Raw genomic sequence first — 15,726 nt, forward strand, 5'->3', positions numbered from 1 at the left:
TTCCATGTCTTGGGTATTGTAAATAGTGCTTCAATGAACAATGGAGAGTGTGTATCTTTTAGAATTACGTTTTTTTCCAGATATATGCTCAGGTATGGGATCCCTGGCTTGGCTCAGAGGAGACTTCTCTGAAGAGGTGTCTTTTAAGCTGAGCTAAAGAGAAGTGTCATTATGGAGAGTCAGACAGTGGGTGAAGCAAGTACAAATGACCCATCAAGTTTCATGAACTGTTAGAGGTCAGAAGGGCAGGAATAGGGTAGGAAGAAAGTAAAGTGGCTCAAGATGAGCTTGGGGAGGCATGAAGACCTTAAAGGCCATAGTAAGGAGTTTGGATTATATTCTAAGAACAGACTAAGTATCTTTCTAAAATCACACTGTCAAGCCTCGGTGGTATCAGGGCTAGAACCCAAGGCTTCTGACTAATGGTGTACTTAGCATGATGCTGTGTTGTCAGCCTCAGCAGCAAGAGGCTTGGCTGGGCTGTGCGGGTCCAGGAGATGAGACGGAAGAACCAATTTTAGGCTAAGTGAGGGAGACAGAATGACAGCGTGTGTTTTTATTGCCTCCCCCAGCGAGCGAGTACAAGATTACCTGCTTACATTTGGGTCTGATCAGACCAACTGAAAGAGAAATAGGTCAGGACTCAGGAAACTTAGATTCTAGAACTCTCTACCACCATGTGAACCAAATATCCTTTCCACATTCTGTCAAAATAAATATTTGTGTGCATGTGTATATGTATGCCCACTATGTAATCTACCTGTGTATTTCTCTACATATGCATATGTCCATATTTAAATCTAGCCAGTTGCATTCCTTAATTCATAGGATGATTGTGGAAGAAAACATGGCATAGTAATTATTAAGAAACTTTGAAATTTTGCAAATGTTAGTCTATTGTTGATATCCTGGTGTCTCTGCTCATCTTGGTGATGGCTTTTTAATGAAAAATATTCTAGTCAGATAATCAGAAAGGAAAAGAGAAAAGAAATAATGAGCTAAAAGTTGTGAAAAAGTCTAAGGAACAGAAAGGGGTTTTAACTCTTTTAGAGCAAGAATAACATGATATTTTTCACTTTATTCTTTTATTGGGAAGCACATGCAGGCACACAGAATGGGAAGCAGCCTGGAGACCCAGGATGATGGGAGACAGAGTCAGGGGTGCTGTGGTGGGCAGGCGTATGCCCGACTTCACAAAGGTAGGGAGGAGGTGGGCCCTTCCACACCATGATCACTGGTCTTTCCCAGGAAGATCAGTGGCCCCAATATGACATCTGCTTCTTCTGTCATGTGTCTGAGACTGTGGGGAGCAGGCTGTCTCCTTCTGGAATGGCCTGGAAAGCCACAGTGATCCTTGCTGCAACATCAACAGATACCAGCAGGACCTTCTACTGGGGGACCAGCTATTGGAGGACTTGCTGAAGGAACAGGCTTTGTTTAGTTGGTCTAGGACTCTGTCAGCCGGAGTGAGCTTCCGATGGCAGGTGATACATATCATGCTTCTGGAGTCACTAGTGAAATGGAACAATCCACTGTGAACTGGAGGGCATTGCTACAGGCAGGTGGAAGGAGGGCAGGGTGACTTACCCTATATTACTCTGACATTTGCTGCTGAAGAAACTAGAAAGGGTAGACGAAGGCTCATTAGGAGGTGGAAGCACATGACCAAGAAAAGTTGTAAAGGAAGTTGGTTGCTTCTTCTCTTAGTATCTGAGATCATCCTATAGTGAGTGCAAAAAACCTGCTCATATGAGTGAAGATCCACAGCTGGAAATGAACATGAGAGAGAAGCACAGAACAGGGAGAGGTGACAGCAAGTATTCTTTCCCTCACCTAAAAAGCAAAACAAGGGGAATTCTGGAGATGTAGAGAGCTAGGCTTGTGTTATTCCTGACAAAATTCCAGAATGAATTATTAATCAGACGGTTTGTGAGCCTTCAGAAATGGAAGTAACAATCTAGGAACCGATTTGCAAGGAACACGGTGGTGGGGGAAACCAAGTTTGTTTTCTTTCTGGTGACATTATAAGAGATTTACAATGGCAGTGGTGAAACTACTATTCTATTAAACTATTCTACCCACTCCTTTACTCCTACCTCCAGTAGCAAAAGAAAGGTCTCGCTACAAAACCCGAAGTGCCCTGGCAGAAACATAGAGTTGCTTTGAAGTCAGGTGTTTCACTCGGAAGGTGAATTTTGCATTCTACTTCCTCATATTTCCATAGGTATCTAAACATTACATCATATTTTAATTTAGAAGTTAAATTGCTTTTCTTTTCTTTACTGAATCTTTGAGTGTAACCAACACTCCAGGAGCAAATGCTGTGGCTTTGTATACCCCCTGGATGATGGCTCAGCTAAATGGATGTGTAGCTACGTTACAGGCTCAGATTCCAAATGTATCTGAGCATTGGGTCCACATCAGTGAGATGGCCTGGAACAACAATGAGTGTAAATCCCCACATTGACATTTCAACAATAATACCACCAACATCCCTACCACCCAAAACTAACAAGGGCTGACTTTATCAACCACTTCCAAGTGCCAGATTCTGTACAGATATGTTTGTTGGCTTCATTTTGCTCCATCCCCCAATACCTTATTTTATTTAAATATATTCAACTTTAATTGGAGGGTAATTGCTTTACAATATTGTGTTGGTTTCTGCCCCAATACCTCTTGAGAACATGTTCTTTATGATTAGTAATTTCATTTTATAAACGTGCTTTATAAACTAAAGCTTAGAGAGTCATGTTTTCACAATGTCAGATGGATGGTAGATTTAGAGATTTGAATCTAGCTGGTCAGCTTCCAAGCCTCACCTCTGCATGTTAATGCTCCTCAGAAAATTGTAGTGGCTCTGAGACTTCAAGTTCACTGTCGTCTTAATTTAAGCTTGAAAGTGAAAGTGTAAGTTAGTCACTTAGTTGTGTCTGACTTTGCGACCCCGTGGACTGTAGCCTGCCAGACACCTCTGTCCATGGAATTCTCCAGGCAAGAGTACTGGAGTGGGTTGCCATTTCCTTCTCCAATTTAAGCTTGGGAGGCTACAAAACGAATACAGTATTAAGTGCCATGGTGGGGAGGGCTTAGGTAAGGGGAGACCACAACCTCAAAGGTCAGCCAAACTGGGCTGCACAATGTTAAAATATTGACACTGTACAGTAGGTCCAGAAGATAGTGGGTATGGGAGTCAGGTTTTGGGTGGATATGGAGTTGAGAATATTCTAGTCTGAAGACGAGGAGATTAAGTAGGTGTAATAGTTATCCTGCTCATTACTTCTAACAAATTGTGGAGAAACCATTTCTGACATTGATTTGGAAAAAATCTAGTTCGACATGATAGTTTCTCAAGCAGTGACCTTTTGCCCTTTTCATCACCAATCCTGGTCTTCCCATGGGATTGGCCATCTTGGCCGTGATGCTCCATATCAAAACTCGGGAGTACTGCTCTAGGAGTTGGGACCCCTGGAGCCTCAGCTTGGAGCTGTCATACTTTCCATGTTTGACTTTATGCAAATCCTCAGGTCTCTTTGGGTTACACTTTTTTTACGCCTCTACCTACTTTACTGGCTGAAATGAGATCATACATATGAAATTGTTAAGAAGTGTAAAATATCATGCATTATTATAACTAATCATCTAGGAGCTAGTTGCAACAATGCCTAAAGCCAGGATTATTCTTGAGCAAATATCACACCTGTTGGGGGCCATACCCTGCAAACTCCATGCTCTCGTTTCCTCTGGACCACATATTTTTAGATTTTCTGTAATGCTACACTGCTGTTTTTCATTTTGAATCCACTCTGGTTTCTCTCCTTAAAGCAAGAGGACTTTTAAAGTGAGTGGCTGGTAGTATAACTGGCACATATATCGAATCTCCTTAGTCTGGGCTGTTAAGTAAGTTTAATTAATTTACTAAGTTAATGTTCCACTGCTAGCAACAGAGACTCATTGCCATCAGCTGGGGAGAGGGAATTGAAAGCCTAAATGAGCTCATTTTTTCACAGTTGGAATTAGGGACCAGTTAGCCAGTTGTGTGGGTTTTCCAATTTCTCCATCTGCCCTGGGGGGATTCAGCAATTCACTCCCCAAACAGAGTGTAAGAACAGGAAGAGAGAAGGGGTAAAGAAAAAAAAAATTTTTTTCCCCAACATTTGCTTCCATTTTTGGAACTGGAAGTATTGTCTGTGTATTGCTTATTCAGTTGGGCTTGGAGAAGCTTTTGCTAAATGTTCCTGATAGATCTGGAAAAGAGAAAGGCCTCAGTGAAAGATATTTACCATGTGCATTTTCATTGCAGGGTGTGCAGATAAAGGGAAAACAAATAAACAATAAAATAATGGAAACAAAATTACAGAAATTTGCAAAATTTGACAAATGGTGGCCTGTAGTTGCCACAAGCTAATGGCTTGCAATGATTAATAAGAGTAAAAATAATTGCATTTCATTAAGATTGATGACACCCCATTTAACCTCCCCTCTCGTTTCAGCCCTAAAGTGGAAAGAGATGAAGTTCTCATCTATAATAGCTCCTGTACCATTACCATGGAAACTGAGGCAAAGATGGAGTGTGAGACGCCTAATCAGCCAATTACCGCCAAGATTACTGAGATACGGAAAAGCCGGGGCCAGAACACTCAGGTATAATCAAATCTTTTTTACAGACTGATTCAAACGGCTCAAATTAAATTTGTAATATTGTGTACATTAAAAAAACAATTTAGCCCAAATGGCAGCGATATATAATATTAAATGCTCTCAAACTTTGAGGAGCTGGTCTAATGCACAGCATCTGAATTCATAGTTAGCTATGGTTAATCATATATTTTCTCAAAAATAAATGAGTGCTGCCTGGACTCTTTTAAAGCAAATTCTGAGCAGATAATCTCAGCATTTTGTCCTGCTTTCCATGAGCATGTTTGAAAGAAGCTCTCTGTGGTTTATTTCTCCATGAAATAAATGGCCTACAATTTAACCAGGCCCTTCTGGAAGGTTTCCAAATCACTCAGCCATCTTCATTTTGTGGGATGACAGTGTCTGCTGGCCTGTCCCATTCACGTGTGTGTCATGCAGAACAGAATGGAAACTTCCATTTCTGAGAGGATGACATGGAAATTAGGACCGAAGAGGGAGAAGGTCTGCAGGGTCATCTGGTCCAGCCTCCCTCCTTCATCTATCCGTTTTACATCCTCTTAGCCACCCCTCCAAGGGGCTCTTGTAAGAAGGTGTTCTTAAAAGTCCCCAGTGAGAAATTCCACAGCCTCCCAGGGAATTTTTGAAAATTGAAATCAGAGGCGAAGTGCTCTTTGGAGATATATCAGATAATCTTTTACGACTCTCCAGGCTGCTCATGGTACACAGATAAAAAAATAATATTTATTGAGCACCTACTCCCTTAGGTGTCTTTCTCTTTATGAAAGCGATCCTCAGATCTTCCTCTTTTGTCTCTTTTATTGAGACAAACCTTTACTGAGTGCCTATTAAGTGCCACACAGGGTCGTAGATCTTGTAAATGTTGCTCAGATGAAGGCTTTGCAATCCCAAACTGTACTTCCTGGGTTCGTGAGGCATGGTTTTCTCTAATTTCCGGACTGGTACTGAAAACACATGCTACGATAAGTGACGTGATTTTTCTGTTCCCTGTCTGCCTTCCCACATCCCCCTCACCCAGCCCCCCAGGATCTCCCTGTCCATCCTACCTCTTCCCAGGCTTCTCATGCCCCTTTCCTGAACCTTCAGGTGGTTCTACAGGGCTGTCCCTTCTTCCTTCATTGTGTTTGCCCACTGCCCTGCTCCCCGCCAATGCACCTCTTCCTTTCAATGCTTCAGTGCATCAACAGCTTTAATTCTTCATCTGCAACACTATGGTCCCCTAATAACAGCCTCCTCTTCATGCCAGTGCCCCTTCTCAGCAGTTGGCTGGCAGTGATGTCTCAAAGGTTTACAGTAGTGAGTGAGGCTGCTGAATTAGTCTTGAAACGTAGAAAGAGAACTGTGGGCTGAAGACTAGCTCTGGGACACCGAGCAATCCTTAAGACTTTCTGGGCCTCTGTTTCTGCCTTGGGAAATAAGCTGGGTTGTTGGTCTGCTCATCTAAACAAATGCGGTGACAGAGAGGAAGAGGCAGGTAGCACAGGAGTGAGGAGTAGGCTTTGAGCTGGACTGCTGGGGCTGGAACACATCCCTTGCTCCCTGGGGGACTTCTGGCAACTTAGTCCCTCTGTGAGTCAGTTTTCTCATCTGTAAAGTGGGGATAATAATGGTACCTGCCTGATAGGGTTGATGTGAGGATTCTAGCCTGCGAGCTGCTGTGAATTCATCTTACATTCAGTGTTGGCTGTTCTTGGCTATGCTGTTTGCTAGTTTCAGTGCAAGAAAATGAAACAGGATCATTTCTCTTAAGTGTTCACTGCTTTGACCAGATCATTTCACTTAGATTTCTTTGAATTTTCTATCATCTCAAAGACTGAATTTGTTTTTGAGGATTAGATGTCTGTCATCTTTAAATATTTATCTTCCTCCCTCCCTCTTTGATACCGTAAATTTGTTTTCAGTGTCAATGAGTCTGTTTCTGTTTTATAAATAAGGTCATTGTATCATTTTAGATTCCACATGTAAGTGATATCATAAAATATTTGGCTTTCCTGTCTGACTAACTTCACTTAGTACAATCATCTCTAGGTCCATCCATGTTGCTGTGAATGACATTATTTCATTCCTTTTTATGGTTAATATTCCATTGTGTGTGTGTATACACCACATTTTCTTTATTTGTTCATCTGTTGATGGACATTCAGGTTGCTTCCATGTCTTGGCTATTATAAATAGTTCTGGTATGAACATTGGGCTGCATGTATCTTTTTGAATTAGAGTTTTCATTTTTTCTGGATTTATCTGGAGTGGGATTGCTGGATCATGTGGCAATTCACTTTCTAGTTTTTTAAGGAACTTCCATACTGTTATCCATAGTGACTACACCAATTTATCAATACATTCTCACTAACAGTGTAGGAGAGTTCTCTTTTCTATCTACCCTCGCCAGTGTTTATTATTTATAGATTTTTTGATGATGGCCATTCTGACCAGTGTGAGGTAACACATCACTGTACTTTTGATTTACATTCCTCTAATAATTGGTGACGTTGAGCATCCTTCTCATTTCCCTTTTCCTACTCCTCTTGAATATTTTGCTGAAATGCTACTTCCTGAATGAAGTCTATCCTTCCCACCCGATTTAAAGTTACAACCCCGTGATGCCTACTCCATGTGTCGTACTGGCAATTTTCCTTAGTCTGTTCCTTTTTTTTTCCATAGACCTTGTCACCTGCTAACATATTATGTATGGTAATATGTTATTATTACATAAAATAAACAAATAAATTATGTTTATTTATTGTTTAGTGTCTGACTTTTCTTGCTAGAATATGATCTCCAAGGAGGCAGAGAGTTTGTCTCCTTTGTTCACTGGTTTGTCCCAAGTATCTAGAACAAAGCCTGAATCAAGTGTACAAGTGGACAATATATAAATAAAAATAAAAACAGTTAAAAGAAACCTTCTCATATGTTCCTTCTCTAATTGCATCCCCTGAAGATTCTATCTGAAAGAAGACACACACACACACCCAGGTATAGATATACCCATTTGCACACAAAGGTGTTATTGTATCATTAATATTGTTCTTCAACTTGTATTTTTAAAAAACCTATTGACAGTCTAGGATATCAGCTCCTGAAAAGAGCCACTTTATTTTGTTGCTTCTGTTTCCCAAAGGTTAGAATGATGTCTAATACACAGCAGATCCTCTTAAGGTTTATTGAATGGATGAATGGATTTATAAATGAATGAATGCGTCATGGTCATCTTTCCATTTTAGCATCGGTACATTTTTCTCTTCTTCAGAAAATATTGTATTGCTATGGTACATCAAAACAAGAGAAAAGATTTTAGGAAAAAAAAATCTAAAAGGTTGCTGCAAAACTCAATAAGCTGCCATAAAACAACCAGCAGTTTGAAGAATTCCTGAAGGATAAAGAGTGGGTTGCATTGGATGGGTAGAGAAATCACAGCAGAATAAACATGATGCAAAGTCAGTTTAGAGAAAACTGATAGAAAGAGTCCACTATACTTTTCAATGGAGCTCCCAGAGAAATTCCAAACTTGAGAGTCTGGCAGGGCAGGTATCAGAGTGACTAATGAAAGAATTGCTCGGGAGAACTGCTAGGGCCTTTCCCCCCACTTTTCCCTCTCTCTTTTTCTCTGTCCCCATGGTGGCTCTGTGGCTCTCAAGATGAAGTCTTTAGAGTGATTCACAAAGCAAAAAAGGGATTATTTTCTTGGGGACAGGAGATGGGTATGGTCCTTTGTGGGTATCAGTGTCTTTTTTAAACTCGGCCCAACCCAAGGTGACTCCAGGACAGACTCAGGGAGAGAAGGAAGAATGGGGCGGGGAAAGCAGCATTCTTCTCATTTCTGCCTTTGAGGAATCCCTTTACTATCCCTCCGCTCATCCAGATGTTTCACCCAGCAATTTCCGTTGTGCTCACTTGAAGAGGTTTCTGTGAACATCTGATCTGCTGCATCAGTGGAAAAAGAAGTCAGAAACAGTGCTGTTAAAGTTATCTGGCAGGTAATTTTAAATATAGAATCCTATACCCTATAAAATACTATTTGGAATAGAAGCAAAATAAAGACATATACGCTATACAAAATTTAGAAAGTTTATCACCCTTGTGCACTCTCTGAAAAATGACATGCTCTGGCAAACCATAAAATGAATCCAAGAAGATGGAATGAGAAACAAGAAACTAATGAACAAAGAGCCTGAAAATAGCAAAACCAGAGAAAAACGGTTGAAAATATGACTGTGAAGCTTAATATAGTTAAGAATGGACTCTTAACCAAACAGAGGAAGGGATCTCCTGTGTCAAGGAGATAAAATAAAAGGAGGACAAAAAACAGAGGCATAAGCACCCTTCTTGATAAAGTGAGGAGATTATTGTAACACAAGCACAACATTATGTCAAGATTGAAAGTATATGGGAAATGTGGATGAATTCCTGGGGAACAGGAATGTAAAAATTAAGTTCCTGCAAAGGGACATTTAGATAAAAAAACAGGACAGTTTGCCCCACTGGACCCTAGAAGAGCTTTGGATTTAGATAAATTTAGGTACCAGGAAGGGGCTTCCCGAGTAACTCAGCTTGTAAAGAATCTGCCTGCAATACAGGAAACCCCAGTTCATTTCCTGGGTCAGGAAGATGCCTTGGAGAAGGGATAGGCTACCCACTCCAGTATTCTTGGGCTTCCCTGGTGGCTCAGATGATAAAGAATCTGCCTGCAATGTGGGAGACGGGTTCGATCCCTGGATTAGGAAGATTTCCTGGAGGAGGGCATGGCAACCCATTCCAGTATTCTTCCCTGGAGAATCCCATCGACAGAGGAGCCTGGCAGGCTATAGTCCATGGGGTGGCAACGAGTCGGACACAACTGAGTGACTAAGCGTGTGCACACGTGCACATGCGTGCAAACACACACACACACAGAGGTATCAGGAAATGGACATGAGGCTGGAGGGGTTGTTTGAAATCTCTATAAAGAGTAGCTAGAGCCCAGGACATTACTGCTGGCAGACCCAGTCAGACATCTCCTTACCACTTCTTCCTCCAGGAAGCAGAGACATAATTGATGGACATACTGAATTAGTGAGATATTAATTAGGTGCTTGATGTCCAGTTCCAAATAGGAAAAGGAGTATGTCAAGGCTGTATATTGTCACCCTGCTTATTTAACTTATATGCAGAGTACATCATGAGAAATGTATGAAGCACAAGCTGGAATCAAGATTTCTGGGAGAAATATCAATAACCTCAGATATGCACATGACACCACCCTTACGGCAGAAAGTGAAGAAGAACTAAAGAGCCTTTTGATGAAAGTGAAAGAAGAGAGTGAAAAAGTTGGCTTAAAGCTCAACATTCAAAAAACTAGGATCATGGCATCCAGTCCCTTCACTTCATGGTGAATAGTTGGGGAAACAGTGGAAACAGTGGCTGACTTTATTTTTTCGGGCTCCAAAATCACTGCAGATGGTGACTGCAGCCATGATTACTAGATTAAAAGATGCTTACTCCTTGGAAGGAAAGTTATGACCAATCTTGACAGCATATTAAAAAGCAGAGACATTACTTTGCCAACAAAATTCCATCTAGCCAAGGCTATGGTTTTTCCAGTAGTCACGTATGGATGTGAGAGTTGGACTCTAAAGAAAGCTGAGCACTGAAGAATTGATGCTTTTGAACTGTGGTGTTGGAGAAGACTCTTGAGAGTCCCTTGGACTGCAAGGAGATCCAACTAGTCCATCCTAAAGGAGATCAGTCCTGAGTGTTCATTGGAAGGACTGATGCTTCAGCTGAAACTCCAATACTTTGGCCACCTGATGTGAAGAGCTGACTCACTGGAAAAGACCCTGATGCTGGGAAAGATTGAAGGCAGGAGGAGAAGGTGACGACAGAGGATGAGATGGTTGGATGGCATCACCGACTCAGTGGACGTGAGTTTGAGTAAACTCCGGGAGTTGGTGACGGACAGGGAGGCCTGGCGTGCTGTGGTCCATGGGGTTGCAAAGAGTCAGATACAGCTAAGCGACTGAACTGTCCAGCACAGGGGAGGAGGGGATGGAGAATACAATGGAAATCTGGAAGGTTTCCAGGTTGGAAGATTGTTTACTCTTAAACAGAGGTCAATCTCCCCCAACCCCCCACAAAATTCTTTTTTTTTTTTTGCCCCCAGCTCCAGTATTCTGGTAATTCAAATTCTATTCTTTCCAGAAGGGAGACTGGAAGATACTTGTTTTTGGAGCTAAAGACCCATGGATTTGGACACTTGGAAGCCTTATGACGTCCCACTTACACAGATCGTCCACTTTAAGTTTTAGTGCATTGCTCTTAAATGTGAACAGACAGACTTCTGGTTTTGGCCACAAGAGAGTGATGTTTTAGACTTACCCACCTGCTGGGTTTCCCTGGTGGCTCAGTCGGTAAAGAATCTGCCTGTAATGTGGGAGACCTGGGTTCTGTCCCTGGGTTGGGAAGATCCCCTGGGAAAGGGAGCAGCTCCCACTCCAGATTCTGGCCTGGAGAATTACATGGACTGTAGTCCATGGGGTCGCAAACAGTCGGACACGACTAAGATACTTTTACTTTCACTTCACTTACCTGCTGTACATGACTGTAAAACTAGTTAGAATATATTTCAGGCTTTGGATAATAGACACAAGGCTGTGATCCTTGAGAGAAGGGAAACACACAAGGAGAGCAATCAGCTTTCTGTCTGGGGACACTATTCTAGACACAGCATAGGGAGAGAGACCTCAAGCAGAGAGAGACGGCATCCCTGGGAGGCCATCGGAAGCTAGAACTCAGGGCGCTTTTGTAGGTAGGACGCATGGAAATGGAAGTGGAGGTGAGAGGGAGAGAAAAATATTTAATGAGATAATGGCCAAATTTTTCCCAAATTTGATAAAATACAACCCCACAGATCCAAAAATCTTGAAAGTGAAAGTCGCTCAGTTGTGTCTGACTCTTTGCAACCCTGTGGACTATACAGTCCATGGAATTCTCCAGGCCAGAATACTGGAGCGGGTGGCCTTTCCCTTTTGCAGGGAATATTCCCAACCCAGGGATCTAACCCTGGTCTCCCCCATTGCAGGTGGATTCTTTATCAGCTGAGCCACGAGGGAAGCCCAAAAATACTGGAGTGAGTAGCCTATCCCTTTTCCAGTGGATCTTCCTGACCCAGGAATAGAACCAGGGTCTGCTACATTGCGGGCGTATTCTTTACCAACTGAGCTATGAGGAAAGCCAAAAAGCGTAATGAATCCAAATCAGAAGAAACATTAAGAGATCCATTACTGGATTTTTCAATAATGTTAAGATGTTAACGTTATAATGTTAAGATGTCAGTTTTAAGTTAATATTTAGAATCAATGCAATTCCAATAAAACAACCCAACTTTTTATTTTGGTAGCAGTTTCCAAGCTCATTAAAAATTTCTATGGAAATGTGATGAATAGCCAAATATACCTTTGAAAAGAAGAACAAACTTTGATGACTTACTCTGCTTGATTTCAAGTCTACTGTAAAGCTATGGTAATCAATCAGAGTTGTAGGCAAGATCTCATCTGAAAGCAGTGTCCTATTGCTAAAAGTATGTTTTAAAACTTTCACTGCAGTGTCGTGGAAACCAGGGAAGGGGAGAGACTGAATGAAGGGGTGATGAGATGCTTCAAAAGATAATGTAAGATTAGAAGGTACTTAGTGATACTTGAGGCTGCAGGATAGTATCGATGGGGAGGAAAACCAGATTTTGTGGGGATAAGGAGTAAGTGGGTGGTGAGTAAACACAGCAGCTGGTGCAGATCACAAGTACGAAGAGAAAGGACAGATGAAGATTGAGGGTGGGCAGCCAGCCCCTTCCTCATGCCAATACTCAGTACCTCAATATCATTGGCACTAAGGATGGTTTCTTTTCTTTCTTTTTTTTCTGGTATTTTAATGTACTTTATGTATAATGTCATTTTAAAAAGTTAGTTTTCATTGGAGCATCGTTGCTTTACAATGTAGTGTTAGTTTCCACTGTACAGCAAAATGAATCAGCCTTGTGTATACATGTAGACCCTCCCCTTTGGGCCTCCTTGGGAACATACTGTATGCACAGAGAGTTCTACTTAAGGCACTGTGGTGACCTGAAAGGGATGGTTTCTTATGTTCAAGGCACTTTGATTCAAGCCGGGATCTTTAAGGATGTTACTTGATTTGACTAGACAGAATCTCTGCAGGTCTCTCAGCCTATTCATTCTTCTGTGTGTGTGTGTGTGTGTGTGTGTGTGTGTGTGTGCACTCAGTCGCTTGGTTGGGTTCATTCTTCCAGTGACTACAAAATTAATTTCATGTGCTCCTGATGTTAGCTGGTTGAGTCACTGCCAATTATTTTAGAAATATTTATATTTTAAAATTCTCTTCAATGCCTGGATTGCTGTTAAAAAAAAGTAAGGCCCCACTGCTTAATTTGACCCCTACTTTCTGTTTAAGGACATTCTCCTAGAAAATTGATGCAATACAGTGATGTGACAAATTTTACATTTTTAAAAATAATGTGTGTACCTAATTAGAGGCTAATTTGAAAAACTACTTTCTATTCCCTAATTGATTTTGTTTCATCTGTTACTGAAACCCCATAGCACTTTCCCACTTCTGTCTCCTTTCTTTTCCCCTCCTTTTGGTCACATTTCCTTTCCTTTTCTTTTTTTCCCCCTTTTCTCCCTTCCCTTCTATTACTTTCCCTTCTCTTCTCTTCCATCCCGTAACTCCCCCTCACTTTCTTCCCATCTCCTCTTTTATTTTTTTCTCCCACTTCTTCCTTTCTTCCCTTTAAATCATCTCTTTTATTCACTGTTTATCATCAGGGCTGTATGCCTTTTCAGGAGATGCTTTTGGAAGTAGGGTTGAGTTGGTTGTTAGGCTTAAGGGCCTAATAATTAAGTGCTAGTCACCTCCCAAGATGAATGGGTGTTTAACTGATTTTCCAGAGTTCCTTTTTTTAACCCTGCGTACAAAACAATCTGTTTTCCTTAAAGATATAAAATCACATAAAATTTTAATAATCCCATCACTTAGAAAGACATGAACACCGTGGCCAGGAAAATTTTTTAAATAAGAATATTTTAAAATATAAAATATTTTTATAATCCACATTTCATCTTAAATATTTTGTAAAATTTTGATATTAAATAATTTTACAGTTTTTCAGGGGCTGCATAGTATTCCATCATTTGGATGTTCTATATTTATTTTTTGAGAATATTTCTTCTTTTTAAAAAATTAATTTATTTATTATAATTGGAGGATAATTACTTTACAATAATGTGGTGGTTTTTGCAATACATTGACATGAATCAGTCACAAGTATCCCCCTGTCCCGAACCCCCCTCCCATCTCCCTCCCCATTCCAACTCTCTGGGTTGTCCCAATGCACTGGCTTTGAATACCCTGTTTCATGTATTGAACTTGGACTGGTCATCTATTTCACATGTGGTAATATACATGTTTCAATGCTATTCTCTCAACTCATTCCACCCTCACCTTCTCCCAGAGAGTCTAAAAGTCTATTCTTTACATCTGTGTCTCTTTTGCGTCTTGCATATAGGGTCATCATTACCATGTTTCTAAATTCCATATATATGCTTTAATGTACTGTATTGGTGTTTTTCTTTCTGACTTACTTCAGTCTGTACATACTTCACTCCAGTTTCACCCACCTCATTAGAACTGATTCAAATGCATTCTTTTTAATAGCTGATTATGATTCCATTGTGTATATGTACCACAACTTTCTTATCTGCCGATGGACATCTAGGTTGCTTCCATGTCCTAGCTATTGTGAACAGTGCTGTGATGAACGTTGGGGTACATGTGTCTTTTTCAATTCTGGTTTCCTTGGTGTGTATTCCCAGCAGTGGGATTGCTGGGTCATATGGCAGTTCTATTTCTAGTTTTTTAAGGAATCTCCACACTGTTCTCTATAGTGGCTGTACTAGTTTGCATTCCCACCAACCGTGTAAGAGGGTTCCCTTTTCTCTGCACCCTCTCCAGCATTTATTGTTTGTAGACTTTTTGATAGCAGCCATCCTGACTGGCATGTAATGGTACCTCATTGTGGTTTTGATTTGCTTTTCTCTGATAATGAGTGACATTGAGCATCTTTTCTTGTGTTTGTTAGCCATCTGTATGTCTTCTTTGGAGAAATGTCTCTTTAGTTCTTTGGCCTATTTTTTGATTGGGTCATTTATTTTTCTGGTATTGAGCTGCATGAGCTGCTTGTATATTTTGAGATTAATTCCTTGTCAGTTGCTTGGTTTGCTATTATTTTCTCTCGTTCTGAAGGCTGTCTTTTCACCTTGCTTATAGTTTCCTTCATTGTGCAAAAGCTTTTGTTTAATTAGGTCTCATTTGTTTATTTTTGCTTTTATTTCCATTACTCTGGGAGGTGGGTCATAGAGGATCTTGCTGTGATTTATGTCAGAGATTGTTTTGCCTATGTTTTCCTCTAGGAGTTTTATAATTTCTGGACTTATATATAGGTCTTTAATCCATTTTGAGTTTATTTTTGTGTAAGGTGTTAGAAAGTGTTTTAGTTTCATTCTTTTAAGTTGTTCCTTTTAACTAAGAATGTACTGTAGTTCTGCAGTTAGTCCCCTTCGTGGTAGCCTCCTCCACTTTCCAGTTCTCATTTGTTTTGAGCCCAGGAGGGCTTTGCACCATTTTGAAGGGTGATGGGCCACCTCACTTGTCTAGCTTGTGGGTAGAAACATTTTATGTCTAGGGCTTGACTCTCTGGAGAGTCTCTTTTCCTTTGCCTTGATGATTTGTGAAGTTTGCTCAGCGTTCAAATGTTCTTTCGATGAATTTGTACGGGAGAAAGTGGTCTCCCCATCCTATTCCTCCGCCATCTTAGCTCGTCCCCCCTGCCTTGATGATTAAATGGCCAGGGCATGGGGCCAACTTATAGAGGAAAGCTGTTCCATCCTGGAAACTTGCCAACATCTATAATGGATTTTGGGTTGTACCCATGAGAATTTGGGGCTGTTTGTTACTGCAAGTAATCTAGCCAGTCCTAGCTATAGACTAATGACTGCATCATTAACCTTTAGCCTGGTGACTGATTCA

At 40.9% G+C, this 15,726-nt stretch overlaps 1 protein-coding gene across 7 annotated transcripts in view; it reads left to right on the forward strand.

The window, feature by feature from the left end:
* The window catches only part of PKHD1 (PKHD1 ciliary IPT domain containing fibrocystin/polyductin), a 429,461-nt gene that overhangs the window by 78,246 nt on the left and 335,489 nt on the right, over nt 1–15,726 (forward strand). For all 7 annotated transcript variants that reach the window (XM_043450734.1, XM_043450737.1, XM_043450739.1 and 4 more), the window contains exon 35: nt 4,494–4,644. In XM_043450734.1, coding sequence (XP_043306669.1) covers nt 4,494–4,644 — 151 coding nt within the window. The remainder of the gene's footprint in view (nt 1–4,493; nt 4,645–15,726) is intronic.

This window comes from Cervus canadensis, chromosome 28, assembly GCF_019320065.1.
Source record: "Cervus canadensis isolate Bull #8, Minnesota chromosome 28, ASM1932006v1, whole genome shotgun sequence".
NCBI classification, from domain to species: Eukaryota; Metazoa; Chordata; class Mammalia; order Artiodactyla; family Cervidae; genus Cervus; species Cervus canadensis.